The 15630-nt window shown below is 23.2% G+C and overlaps 1 protein-coding gene across 7 annotated transcripts in view; it reads left to right on the forward strand.

Moving 5' to 3' along the window:
• The window catches only part of Dh31-R (Diuretic hormone 31 Receptor), a 117460-nt gene extending 102096 nt beyond the window's left edge, over positions 1–15364 (forward strand). For 6 of the 7 annotated variants that reach the window (XM_089175685.1, XM_089175689.1, XM_089175688.1 and 3 more), the window contains 9 exons: positions 3905–4011; positions 4132–4223; positions 4710–4836; positions 4977–5203; positions 8913–9083; positions 9197–9320; positions 9944–9985; positions 10159–10242; positions 14879–15364. In XM_089175685.1, the coding sequence (XP_089031811.1) occupies positions 3905–4011; positions 4132–4223; positions 4710–4836; positions 4977–5203; positions 8913–9083; positions 9197–9320; positions 9944–9985; positions 10159–10242; positions 14879–15214 (1310 nt within the window). In that variant the 3' untranslated portion in view covers positions 15215–15364. Of the gene's footprint in view, positions 1–3904; positions 4012–4131; positions 4224–4709; positions 4837–4976; positions 5204–8912; positions 9084–9196; positions 9321–9943; positions 9986–10158; positions 10243–14859 lie in introns of all 7 variants that reach the window. The other variant, XM_089175690.1, reaches the window with a different exon arrangement.
• The last annotated feature ends 266 nt before the right edge of the window (positions 15365–15630 follow it).

Below are 15630 nucleotides of genomic sequence, written 5' to 3' on the forward strand. Positions count from 1 at the left end.
TCTAAAAAGTTCTTTCTATTTTTTTTTCTCTCTCTCTCTTTAAACTTACATTTCTAATCGATAATTTAATTTGAACATTATTTAATAAAATCCTTGTCGTTTAATTCTTTGGGGCGACGGTGGGATTAAAAATTTCCAACCTTTTCGATACAACGTAATGCACCAACATGGGACATTTTTAGTGTCCCATTACTTAGAAATATTATTACAATAGTTACACATGCTCATAACTTTATATTTCGTCATATTTACCCTAAGCAATTGATTATTAATTTGATTGTTATTAATGTTTTTTACATTTTTGTAATACCTTTATTAATAAAAAATATTATATATATATATCAATTTTGTTTAATTTAAAAACGTGCAACATAGTAGGGATACTTTATTATCTGAAATTCTGTGCCGCAAAGAGTTAAATGACATTTTTGTCAAATGTCAATATTAAACGTGTGTTAGATAATTATTTTCTAGATATTAAAAAATAAGATTAAAAAATAAGTATTGAAGTAAAAACGTGAGTAACGATAAACGATACTTATTTCCGAACAAATCAATAATATATATATATATATATATATATATATATATATATATATATATATATATGTGTATTTATAAAAGAGAGAAATATATAAGATTACACTTGTCCTTGTATATATGTTTTATGTGTACGTGTATCGTATATATATATATGTATATATATGTGTGTAATATGGTATAAAGGAAGAAAGAGAGAGAGAGAGAGAGAGGGAGAGTGTGAGAAGAAGAAAATGGTTTTATAGATGGGTTGGTAGTTGATGTGCATTATTTGTTGAAACGTGCAAACACGAAAGAAAGTATCTGATCGAGAAAGTTATCGGGTTTGCTATCAAAGTTGAAATCCGTTACAATAGAGGAAAGATATTTAACGTTGGAACGTTGGAAAACCGGTCAAGATTTTAAAGTACCTTTTTTTTTTCCCCTTTTTTCTTACTTCTATTTTTCTTTCTGGTCTTTTTTTTCTTCTTCTTCTTCTTCTTCTTCTTCTTCTTCTTTATCGAAGAGAAGAAAATGTGTTCCTTTACGTTTAATTTCGAACAAAACGCGTTTATTATCAACTATTATTACTTTAAAAGATTCCAACCTTTCCAATCCGTTCGATCAGTGTAATGTAATAGAAAATTATTATGCTTCAGCATGTTTACCTTTTTTTGAAGTGAAAACTTCTTTAGAATGGAGGTGATTTGAAAAAATGAAACGTGGCGCGATTGTAACGCGACGATGAAACGGCCACGCGATACTAAGTAAGAAGAGAAAAAGAGGCTAACATATAGGATTAAGCCTAAGAGAGAATGATAAAACTTAAAGATTCTTTTTCCTTTGCTTTCACATTCTCATTTTCAATTTTCTATTATATTTGAGTGTAAAATATATCATAGAAATATAAAATAATTCTTTTCGAACAACCCAATAATAGGATGACTTCGGCCACGTGTTGCTATGGGTTTGTTATAAAATGTGTTTTTGTGTTACATGCAAAGATCGTATAACTCGTTCACTACGAATTTTTCTTTATAATATTAAAAATGTTAATTTATATACATACATCTATATATATATATGTATTTGTTAAATTTATTTGTATATATAATATGTAATATATGCGTATGCGTGTATAAGATGTTCTTGTATTATACGCAACGAACGTGAAACTTGTTAGCTACAGGTTTCCTCCTTCTCTCTCTCTCTCTCTCTCTCTCTCTCTCTCTCTCTCTCTATCTTTCTTTTCTCTTTCTCAGAAAATGCAATTTCAAAGTTTCATCAATTAAGACTATACCGTTGAGAAGTTTTCGGTTACAGTACGCGTCAAGTAGTCGCTTAAATTAATATCGATAACGATCTTTAAAGTTTCTCGACAAATATTAAGAGCAAACGAGAGAGAAAGAGAGAGACAATTAGAAAATTAAAGAGAAAGATAGAAAGATATAGAACACATATATATATATATATATATATAGCAACGATGAGTATTAACCAGTTAAGTGCGTTCGACGTGTATACACGTCGGACCAAATCTATACTGCGATGCGTTTGACGTGTATACTCGTCGTGTAAAATAAACAATTATCATTCACTATAAAAACTCGAAATCTCAATAAAATGTAATAAGAATATTATTTGGTGATATGTTTCCTTTTATATTACCAATACGACCGCTATGTATTTTATTTATATTTATTTAATTTATTTTTATTTATAAGATGTGCCGTTTGCTCAAAAAAAAAAAAAATGGAAAACGCAAGGAAACTTTCAAACTAAATTCCACAGTAAACTAAAAATGTGCCTAATACTGAAACTTTGGTCGTTTAATGAACTTTCGAGTTTCTAATGCCAATTAATAACAATAATAATAATAAGAAGAAGAAGAAGAAGAAGAAGAAGAAAAAAAGACAAGAGACTATTTAAAACTGAAAAAAGAAAACAAGAAAAATTAAAAGAAAAGGGTAGTCAATCTTCTTTTACGTTCGAATGATTGATCAATTAATCGATCAACGAATCTAAGTGGCCCTTTTTCTTGTTGGCTATTTTGTTTTGCTTTTTATTTTCTTTTCTTTCTTTTCTTTTTCTCTGTTTCCTTTTTTTTATCGTTCTTATATACCCTCGTTAGTTTAGACGAATTTTTTCTCTACGAGATTTTTACCTATAAATTATCTTTTCCTACAAATTAGTTTTATTTCTATACGACAGGATGGGATGATTGATGTATCTAATGTTGAGTTAATACATTAAACAACAAAAAATTAAATAACTATAAATAAAATGCAATAATAAATAATAATATTAATAATAATAATAATTTCATTGATCTCTTACTTCAATATATATATATATATATATATATTAGATATAATTATATTATATATTATTAGTAATATATATATATATATATAATAATATATATATTATTAGATATATTATATATATTAGATATAAATAATATATCTAATTTATATAATCTTATTAGAAATTATTATAATATATATTATAAATTTAATATATTATAATTTAAAATAATAAAATTAACATTATTTTAAATAATTTTTAAAAACTTTCAAATATATTTAAGATTAGATATATTTATATATATTTGATATTATTTATAATTAAATTATATTTATATATATATATATATATATTAAGTAGTATAATAATTTATGAAACATTTAAATGAGAAATAAAAAAGAGAAATTATAAAAAGTATAAATATAAAAATAATATAAAATTAAATAACATTATCTCTAATTGTGTTATTATTATTATTATTAAAATCAATAAATTCCTTATATTGTATTGGATTGAATTTAAAATGAAAAAAAAAAAAAACGAAAGAAAAATATTAATGATCCGATTATGTAAAAATTACAAATTCAATTTTGAAATTTTCTATACACACCAGTCACTATTATCAATTTATTTTCTACAAAGTATTATTAAAACAAGTTTGAGTTCGAAACTCACATTACTTTACTTTAATACTACTCTCTCTCTCTTTCTCTCTCTCTCTCTCTCTCTCTCTCTCTCTCTCTTTCTTTTTTTTGATCGATAATAAAAGCTTCGAAGAATATCGAAAGTTCGTTTTAAACGTAGTCGCTGTTGTAAATACTCCATTAAATACTTTTCTGACTTTAATAAAAATTGATTAAATATTTATTATAAGGAAAAAAAAAAAAGAAAGAAAGAAAAAAAACGTTATTGTCGTAGGACGTTTAAAAAGAAAATCTTTGAAACATTTAACAATTAAAAATACAATATATAAATCGTTAATGTCATAATCAGACAATCAGAATTAAATATTCTGATATTTATTTATATTTATTTATATATTTTTTTTTTTTTTTTTTTTTTTTTGGTTATATTTCAGTTATGGCACACAAATATTGCGAAATAAATGGTACATGGTTTCGACATCCTGAATCTAATGCAGTTTGGAGTAATTACACGACGTGTATCAACATTGATGATTTACATGTAAGTAATTACATCGTTTTTTTTTTAAATAATTCATATTTTTGGATCATGTTCAAACATGCACATTATATATATATATATATTTTTAATCCTAATTATTGATTTTATTTTCTTTAACAGTGGCAACAAGGTATCAATTGTATTTATCAAGTAGGCTATGCAATATCATTAGTGGCCCTAGTTTTGTCATTAGGAATTCTCACATATTTTAAGTAAGTTATATATATATATATATATATACATACTATTATTACTATTCTATAAAATATAAATATATAAATATATATAATATATATAATAATAACAATATTAATAATATGTTAATAATATTAACATATATATATATATAAAAATATAATTTTTATATAATTATATACTATATAATTAACATATAATTTATATCATATATTAAAATATATAATATATAATAATAATATATATAATTATTAAAATATATATATATATATATAATTATTAAAATAATATATATATAATTTATAAAATATAAATAATATATAATTATGTATATTATTATAATAATTATTATTATAATATATATATATATTAATATAATATATATAATAATAACAATATTAATAATATGTTAATAATATTAACATAATATATATATATATATATATTTTATTTATTTATTATCATTATTTTAAATAAAAAATATTAATATTTATTATTTTAAGATCACTGAGATGTGCTAGGATTACGTTGCACATGAATTTGTTCGTATCGTTCGTGTTAAACAACTTATTATGGTTAATCTGGTACGGATTTGTGGTAGCTAATACGAATCTTTTGTTGAACAATAACGTAAGTAATAAAAAAAATAACAACTAAAATAATATTTATTACATAACAATATAAGAACAAATGTGATGATTATCTTGCTGTATTAATTATTTTTTGTTTCTTTTTCTTTTTTTTTTGGTCTTTTTTTCCAAATCGTTTAGATAATATGTCGATTATTGCACGTGGTACTTCATTATTTCTTGTTAACAAATTACGCGTGGATGCTTTGCGAAGGATTTTATCTTCACACATTATTGGTAATGGCGTTTACAAGTGAACACAGATTGGTCAACTGGTTGGTGGCACTTGGTTGGTCAATGCCAGGTCTTATAGTTACCATTTATGCTATTTTAAGGGCAACAAGCAACGATCCTGTTGACAGCCAACAGTGAGTAAAATGATTTCATAATTTTTGTTTAGATATTATGTTAAGTAATTATTCATTTATTTTTCTATTTTTATAGTGATTATTTTCATAAGAATATTTTTCTTTACATATCTTACAATTTTTTTTTACAATTTTTATTTCTAATAAATAACCATATTGCGTATATATATATATATATTATTAAATTATTATAATATAATATTATTATTATATTGTATATTAATAATTATAATTTTAATTATTAAGTATTAAATATATATATAAAATTTATTAATATAATAATAATATAATAATATTTAATATAATAATATATAATTTAATAGTAATATTATTATTAAATATAATAATAATAATAATAATAATATATATATATATATATATATATATAAATATAACACGTATATTTATTATATATAATTTTATTATTTAAATATTTTTCCTCAATTACCTAACTGATGATAAATTTTCTTATCGATTTTTTTTGCTTAATTTTATTTTCTTTTTTTTGGGAGGGGGGGGGTCTTTTCTTCTCTTTTCTTTTCTTTTCTTTTCTTTTCTTTTCATTACATTTTAAATTAAACATTTAAATGATAATTAGATTACAACGTAGAGAAGTAAAGAAAATGAGTTTGGGGTGAAATGACTAGTAGAGCAGGTTTGATTTGTTGAAAAAAAATATTTAAAAAAAAAAACCTAAGAAAGTAACAGAATTTAATTTGACGTTGAGATATTAAGGGATTTAAAAAAAAAAAATAAAAAAGAAAAGAGAGAAAGAGAAAACTGTAGAAATTAAAATAAATTAAGGTAGGAAAATATTAGGGGATGACTTTTGTCACAGGAAATTTTTTTAATGAAACGAGTGAGAGAGAAATGATCTAAGGATTGACAATGATTCTAATAAATTACTGTCTTCTTCTTTTTCTTCTTCTTTTTATTAAACGACACTTTTTTCATTTCATATTATTTCTACTTTTAATTTCTAATTATTTATATAATTATTTATTTAATTATAAGAATTCGCGCCTGTATGAATGCAACCCTCCACACACTGTCATCTGTCGGGACAGAATTTTTTGTCTGCCCGAAAGATAGGCAACCCGTCATATACACTTGTATAACCAGTTTTGATTAGAAAAAAATTCCGTCCCAGTAGATGGCGCTCGCAAGCAACATTTTCAAAGTGTGTCTGGAGGGTTGCATACGAACAGGCGCACATTTTTATAATTAAATCAATACTTAAATAAATAATTACAAATTAAAAGTACAAATAATATTGTAACAATATAAAATCCTCGAAACTTGTTTATTTGAAGATTTCATTTCTAACTTGTGTGATATACACATGTTTTTTTCTTTTTTTTTTGTCAAATCACACCCATTCTAAAGAAGTTTTCACTTTAAAATAAAAAAAAAAAAAAGAGAATTGCTTTCTTTTAATTATTGAAACGAGTATTTCACACTTTTTATCAAATCTTAACGATAAAAAAAGTATATATGTGGTAATAATAGTCGTGTTGAGATATTTTCTATAAGTATGTATGTGTATGTGTGTATGCATGTGTGCGTATATGTCGAACAACGAGAACAATACAAGGATGAAACCATAAACTTTCTCGAACACGACTAACTCGAGCACTACGAAACACAATAAGAGAGAGAAGGAGAGATAGATAGAGAGAGAGAGAGAGAGAGAGAGAGAAAGAGTATGAGATTGAGAGAAAAGAGAGAGAGAGAGAGAGAGAGAGAGAACATTTTCTCAATAAACGTGTACTTTGGACAAAGTGTATCGAATCAACTATCGATCTTTCGTATAACGATAGTCAAGCTTTTACACTCCTATCTCTAGTAAGAGAGAATATATTATGTCGAAGTTATGTGAGAGAAAGTAATTGTTTAAACAAAATTAATTGATTATTAACGAAAAGGTTTATTTTATTAAATTAAAAACTTTTCTATAAAGATGTTTAACAAATTTTGCAAATGTTAGATCGTCCTGAAAATTTCGTCCTTTTTTTTTTTTGTAATGATAAGTTGAACAATATTTTATAAGTAATATATTTTTTATTTTTATTTTTTTCAAGTGAAAACTTCTTTAGAATCAGGGTAATTTGAAAATTGTGAAACGGAAGAACGCGAAACGGAAGAAACCGTGAAACCAATGAAACAAAAATAATTAATTAATTAATTAAATTCAATAGATAATTTAATTCTATATTATTTAGTTCTATATATTAAATTATTAATTAATAACAATTTTATGTATAAAAATTCAGTGTCAAAATATATTTGTCCACTAATAAATTCCGAAACTATTTAACTTATTTTAATGAAATTTATTTTATTTCACTTAGTGATTTTTTCCAACTTAGCACATAGCACAACTTTTATTTATTAATTATTTTTTATTAATAATTTAAAGATTTTTATTTAGAGGTTATCTAGGCTCTGTAAGGTTCTTTCAATAGATGGCACTGTATTACAATTCAATTGTTTCAATATATTCACGTCTCGAAGCTTGGTTTTCTTTGAAGGTTTAACTTCTACCGTGTGTGATCTGCACACATCTGTTTTATTTTTTTTTTTATATTTTAAATTATTCAACGTAAAAAAATATTATGCCTGTAGAATTGCTAAAAAATGAAAAAAGGAACCTTTTTTGTTTTTTAAATATTGGTAAAGTTTAGTATACATGTATACATTTTACATTTTATATTTTCTATTAACATCATAAGCATCATTACTTAAACATATATGAAACTAGGTTAAATGTGAAAACTCTGATGATATACAGTAAAAAAAAAAAAAAGGGTTGTAATGGTAAATTGTGACGGTAAATTTTCATTCTTTTTTTTTTTTATTATTATTATTATTAAAATTATTCCTCAAGAAAAAAATAGAATATATTTTCGAATAAATGGCAAGGATCGTATTTAAAGAAAAAAGAAAAAAAAAATTCAATAAATTTTTCTATCACCGACTATCGATTTAACTTCAAAATTTTAATTCAAGATTCTGATATATGAAAATAAAAACAAAAAAAAAATAAAAACAAAAAAATAAAAAAAAGTAGAACAAAGTTGAACGACGTAACAACCACAAATGATCAATGATAATAATATAATAATAATAATAATAATTTTTAATAAATATTGGAGGGGGGGAAAAGAAAAATTTGGACGAGATAAGAAAAAAAAACAAAAAAAGAGAAATGAATTCCTCATAAACAATAGAAATCTATTTTCGATTGACAGAAAAATTTCATTGGTAGTTTTAGAAACTATTTATGATGCAGTCGTAGAAACTTTTGCACGTCGGAAATATAGGGAACAAACTTTTTAAACGCATTCTTTCTCTTTCTCTCTTTCTCTCTCTCTCTCTCTCTCTCTCTCTCTTTCTTCTTCTTTTCTCTCTGTATATGTATGTGTGTGAATAATTTCAAAGTGGCATGAGTAAAAAAAACTGTTGTGAAAAATATCGGAAAACTCGAGGTGCATTGGCACTTTTATACTCGTTGTCATTATTAACAACAAAAAATAAGAAGAAAAAAAGAAGAAGAAGAAGAAGAAGAAGAAGAAAGGGAAGATAAGAATAAAAATAAAAATAAAAATAAAAATAAAATGATTTGCAATTTTGATTGCAATGATTTGTAATAAAATATAACAATATTTGTAAATAACAAATGATTTGTTATTTTTTAAATTGTTTATAGATGTTGGATCAACGAGGGTAATTACATGGGTGCATTGGTTTATCCAGTATGCGTTTCAACTTTGTTGAATGTATTATTTCTCTTCAACATTGTACGTGTTTTATTGATGAAATTGCGTGCTGGTCCAGCAATAGGAACTCGTCCATCAAGGTCAATGCTTCAAGCTTTTAGGTAATTTATTATATAATTATTATTTATATATTACATCAATAAATATTTTTTTTTATATATATAGAATGTTGTATTTAAATTAATGAATGTAATTTAATTTTATGAAAATCTAGAGCAACGATGTTATTGGTACCACTTCTTGGACTCCACTATCTAGTCATCCCCTTCAGACCACCAAAGGAACACCCTTGGGAACACGCTTACGAAGTTATATCAGCGATTACAGCATCTTTTCAAGTTAGTATGCCGAGGACTTCCATTAACATGAAATCATCCTTAATTCTTTTTTATCCCATCCCTATCCCCACGATCGTAAAATCAAATATTCATTTAAGGTAAAGAAGTAATAATGAAAGGATATTTGGTATTATTGTTTTATAATATTATAATATTATATTTTGTTAATTTATTTTTAACTTTTTCTATAATAAATCTCCCTCCAAAAAATAATATATACATATATATAATATAATTTATATTAATATAATTTTATAATATAATATTATTATATTATAAAATATTATATTATAAATATAATATTATATATATTATAATATTATATTAATATAGTATTAATATAATATAATATTAAATAATTATAATATATATTATATATTATATAATTATAATTATATAATGTAATTATAATATTATATTATATATATACATATACATATATAATTAAATTACTTAATATAATATAATATATATAATATATTATAGTTATTATAATTATAATATTATAATATATTATATATATAATAATATATATAATATAATATACTAAAAAACACAAAATACATTTTAATAAAATTATCTTATTTCTTTTTTTATCTGTATTTGATTGCGTAAAATTACAGGGTCTCTGCGTTGCTATCTTTTTCTGCTTCTGTAACGGAGAGGTAAGTGTACATAGAATTTAAATTAAAAAAAAAAAAAATAAATTATAAAATAAAATAAAAACATAATTTAAATTAAATAAAAAGAAAACAAAAGATTCTTTACTTTTATACTTTGTTTTGTTTGTTTGTTCGTTCGTTTTATTCATCTATTATGATTATTTTCTTTTTCGTAGGTAATAGCACAATTTAAAAGAAAATGGGAAGGTACAATGATGTGGAGGAAACGAGCGAATTCTTACACGGCAACAACTGTCTCGGTACGAAACAACTTACAACGAACTATTACTTTCTAATCTTTTTTCTATTTTTTTTGTTGTTGTTATTGTTTTTTTTTATTTTATTTTATTTTATTTTATTTTATTTTATTTTATTTTATTTCTTTTTCTTTTTCTTTCACCCTTTCTCCTCTACTCCCATTTAACAAAACTAGAATTTATAATCCAAGTAAATATTATATTCTATTTTAAACAAAATAATATCCCTTATTCTTCTATTTCTTTCGTAATTTTTATTATTTTATTTTTTTATTTTTATTTTTCTAATCTTTATTTCTAATAATATTCTAATTCAAATGACGTACTCGTTGTCTCTTCGTTTTTACCCCAATTATATATTAATAATAATATTTTTAATAAAAATTCAATTATAAGAGAGAATAAAAAAGAAAATAAATAAAAATAAAAATAAAGTAACAGTTAAATCAAACACTTCAATATTTTGTATTAAATAATTAATAGAAAATTTATAACAAATTTAATTATATATATATAATAAAAATAAAAAAAGTAATAATATAATATTGAACATAATACAAAATGTGATATTGATTATAATACAAATCATAAAAATCAATTTTAATAAATAATAAATAGAAAATTGTAATTGTTTAAATATAATAGATTGATCTTGTACGATTAAGCATTAATTATTAACAATTGGAATGTTCAATCTATCATCTAACGTTGTTAGTAGTGAAATTACTTGAATCGATCATTATAACGATCTTCAACACAAACGCATACACTTATATACATATATATACGCATACCCATGGAAACTATTTCCCATGGACATTGGCAGATTACTGTAGTACATAGAACTTCATTAAAATATTACAACGCACAAGCCAGGAAACTAGGATCGGAAGTTTTTAATAAAACATAGAAATCAATTTTCAATCATCATCAATACAATGATTTATAAAATAAGGTCAAAGATAATTGTGATTAATTATTTTATATAATTCTATGTAATTATCAATTTAAACAAATATCATCTCTACCATATGTGTATGTGCGTATGTGTGTGTGTGTGTGTGTGTGTGTGTAATAATAGAAAATTATTAACCCATTAATAATTATTCTAATCTAGTTTTGATTATCAAAACATCCATAGGGTGGATTTACGTAAACTAATATATTATTCGTATTCTGATCCTAAATAAATAACGTTTATCAATTAGTTGGGATATATCAATTTTTATCTATTTAATATTTAAACATTATTGTTATTTAATATTGATTGTTAAGATGAAATATAATCCGATTGGAAATACAAGTACGAAATATTTTCAAATGAAGTGAGATGAAATAAAGTCAAATTTATACTTAAAAAATAATACAATATTTTTAAGATTATATTTATATATATATATATAATAATATATTATATAAATTATAATAAATTTAAAAATATATAAATAATATATAATATATAATATATAATATAATATAATATAATATAATATAATATATTATATAATATATAACAATATAAAATATATATAAATATAATAAAAATATATATAAATAAATATAATAATATAATAATAATAATAACAATAATAATAATATATATATATATATAAATTTATAGTCGAATAGGAAAAAAATATTGTCATATAAAATATATGTTTGCTTTTGAAAGAAATCGATGTTGTAATACAGTTTGTGCGAGAAGGAGAATATTTTATAGGAAAAATTGTCATGGATATTTTATAAATTGTCGAAAATATGAAAGAATATTTCAAATTCTCGACACACGATATATTTCGAAAAAAATCTGAACTATTCGTCCTATTTTTTCTTATTCTTTTTTTTCATTTTTGCTATCTTTCCTCGAATCAAATAAATATAATATGAAAATAAATAATTTATTATTCTTGTGCACTTTGTTTATGATGCACAACAAAATATGTATAATATATTATTTAATCATATTTAGTAGGATTTGTCAAGTTTCAAATGTAAAACCTCGAAATATTCTCACCCAAATGTTTATAAATTCCAAAAGTTTGATTGTAAATCAAAAGTTGTTAAACTGGTATTGAATTTAAGTTGGACCATTATTATTCTCTTTTTGGGTACTTTGAGCAATCCTAAAGTGAAACAACAAGAACTCAAACAACTAATTTCAATGAAAGTCAAACTTAAAGTTACAGAATAAATCATATAATCATCATCATCATCATCATAGGTTCTACTACCATTTTAACCCATAAATTTAAAAACTCCAATGGTGGTGGTCTTATTAAAATAAAATTATACTTTTAAAAAATAAACAAAAATCAATAGAACAAATAAAAAAAAGGGATATATTAGGTCGAGTCATAAATAACTTTCGTTTTTTATGAGACAAAAAATGGCGTTTCTGCGACTGATAAGTGCAAGACACCTTTCATCGAGTTTGTTTTTTTTTGCACTCTTTACAATTGTTCAACGTATCTATTGGATTTTGTTCCAATATTACCTTTAAAAGGTTCATCAAAGTCGGAAATACGTCCTGCACTTGGTTCATCTTTTAAGATCGTATCTCCAGTACGGAATTTTACAAACCAATTTCTGACTGCCCTATCAGTTATCAGTCCTGCACTGTATACGCTGCACATTTTTTCAGTTGCCACTTTAGTGCTATTGCCTTGTTTCAATTCTTAAAGCATTACATGTCGAATATGCACTTTTTTTTTACTATCCATTTCAGTGGTTAAGAAAAATGGTTAAATGTAACATTGACTGCATCAAAAAGTTGACAGAAGACTAAACTGAATCCCTCATCTATACAGTGATATTGAAAATCCGTTTGTTTCGGTGACTTATAATAGGTAAATACGAAAAATAGATTCTACATAGATAGACATAGAGAAGTTACTTATGACTCGACGTAATAATAAATGATTTAATATAAATCTTAATAATTATTTGATGTAATTATTGAAATAGGAAATATTTTAATATGGATAAAAGATAAAATGATTAATATGAATTGAATTAATTATACTAATTGAATTAAATAAATTATAAAATCCGAAGAGGCAACGATTTTTCTTTTTATCTTTTTTTTTTTTATCTTTTTTTCTAATATATATATTTATTTTTCATTAAATTTATATTGCATGCTTTATATAGTAGTGATCGATGCACGAACGGTCAATGGCGCGAACCGGATTGAAAGGTTCGCATTAATATCGAATAAATAAATAAATATATATTCACGATTTTAATATCGAAAAAGAATGAAACAATAATAATAATAATAATAATAATAATAATAATAATAATAATATTAATAAGATAACTTACATTGAAACGTTTGATCTTTGCTAGAAAAAAAAATTGTATTTTACCGAATACAACGTACGACGATTTAAAATAATTTCTTTATTTCTTTATGGTGGTTAAAACGTTTCAAACAGATGACCATTTATCTCTTTTTCTTCTTCTGTTTCGTGAGGTCACATGTGACCTCACATCTCTCTCTCTCTTTTTTTTTTTTTTACCGATTCTATTCGTAGGGGGACCGGTATATATCCTAAAGGGGGAAAAAAAATCTGTAAATTTACATTTTTATGCAATTCGTGCACCGGTCAGCACACCTGTTCTATTCGTTGTGATGTCGTTGTCGTCATTGTAAGAAAAGAAAAAAAAAAACAAATACCGAGACTTTACGAATTTTTTTTTCTTTTTTTTAACCAACGTTGAATTTTACTCAAACCTGTTTTTTTTTCTTTTCAATTTTTCTTTTTTATTTTGTTCGAAAAAATTTGATAACGTTATCGAATTATTTATTATATTTATTCGAGTTAAAAGTAAATTGCAAAGAAATTTTTTATTTTTTTTTTTTTTCGATATCACATCCTGATATGAAAAATTCGAATATATAATTCATTTTTCTTTTTTTTTTTTTTAAATATTTACAATATTATTTAATAAAATACAAAATAGTTAATTATTGTCGTCAAATATATTTCGAAAATCAATGCAATGAAATACAAAATGAATAAATAAAAAAAAAAAGCAACAAAAAGGAAATAGCAAAGATCGAACGTTTCTGTTAAAAAAAAAAAAAAATAAACAACGAATAATTAACAATTAACGCGAATGATGAACGATTGATAAAAAAAAAATCCACGTATTCCAAGAAAAAAAATAAAAAAATAAAATAAAATTTGTGCTAACGAACTATAAAACTAAAGAAAATAAATATTCAAGTGACAAACGTGTTGAATAATAAATTAGAAAAAAAAAAAGAAAAAAAAACTATTTGCAAATGAAAATCTTAATTTTTAATTAAATTTCAATCGAACGAAGAAAGAAAAATAGGAAAAGAAAAAAAAAAGAGAAAAGAGAAAAGAGAAAAGTGTGAGCAAGGTTTATAAGGGTTGAAAGAAAACGGTGGCGTGGCGGGGGCGGGGGCGGGGGTTAGAAAATAAATAAAGGAATGTCAAATGAATGAAGAATACTTGTGAAAAACAAAAGGGGAAAAAAGGAGAGAGAAAAAAAGTTTTACACAAATATAAAAAAGAAAAAAATCCGTGTCGTGCCAATGACACAACGTGCCAAAGTCGAAGTCCATTTTGGGGACGTTGACTGTTTCAGTTTATCCGCTCGACCGCAGGTCCGGTGGCGGGAGAGGAAAAGGTGTGACTATCAATCCGCAATGTCGGTTGAATTAGATAAATACGATGAAGATAATGATAATGACAATGATGATGATAATAATATTCATCAACTTCAACGTAATCGTCAACGACAACAACAACAACAACAACAACAACAACAACAAAAACAAAGCTTTATGCAACTAGTTGCAAGTAATGAAACGACTACTACTGCCAATAACAACAGTCACGATCCTAATAATATTTTATTAAAAGCAAATGAAACAATTACAACAACAACTACTACAACTAGTACAACAATCATCAACGAGCCCAATCAAACTCAATGTTGATGGCAAATAAATCATTTGTTTTTCTTAATTTATTAATAAAATAAAAGAAAAAGGAAAACAAATTATATTTAATTTACATTAAATGATAAGGTTTCTTTGTTTTTTTTTGTGGGGGGGGGAGTTTCAAATTTACTTTTGTCATTACAAATTGCGAAATTATATAATATACATATATAATATATAAATAATATAAATAATATAAATAATATAAAAAAATAATTAATATATATTATTATAATATAATTTTAATATAATATATATTAGAATTTAAAAAATATATATATATATATATATATATATATATATATTTTTTTTTGGTATTTAAATTTAATTATTTTATTAATACTAAAAATAATGTATTTAATTATAATATAATTTTAATACAATATAATAAAATTTAAAATATATTTTATTTC

Source organism: Polistes dominula, unplaced genomic scaffold, assembly GCF_049000335.1.
Source record: "Polistes dominula isolate Pdom_NZ unplaced genomic scaffold, Pdom_raw_medaka contig_17, whole genome shotgun sequence".
NCBI classification, from domain to species: domain Eukaryota; kingdom Metazoa; phylum Arthropoda; class Insecta; order Hymenoptera; family Vespidae; genus Polistes; species Polistes dominula.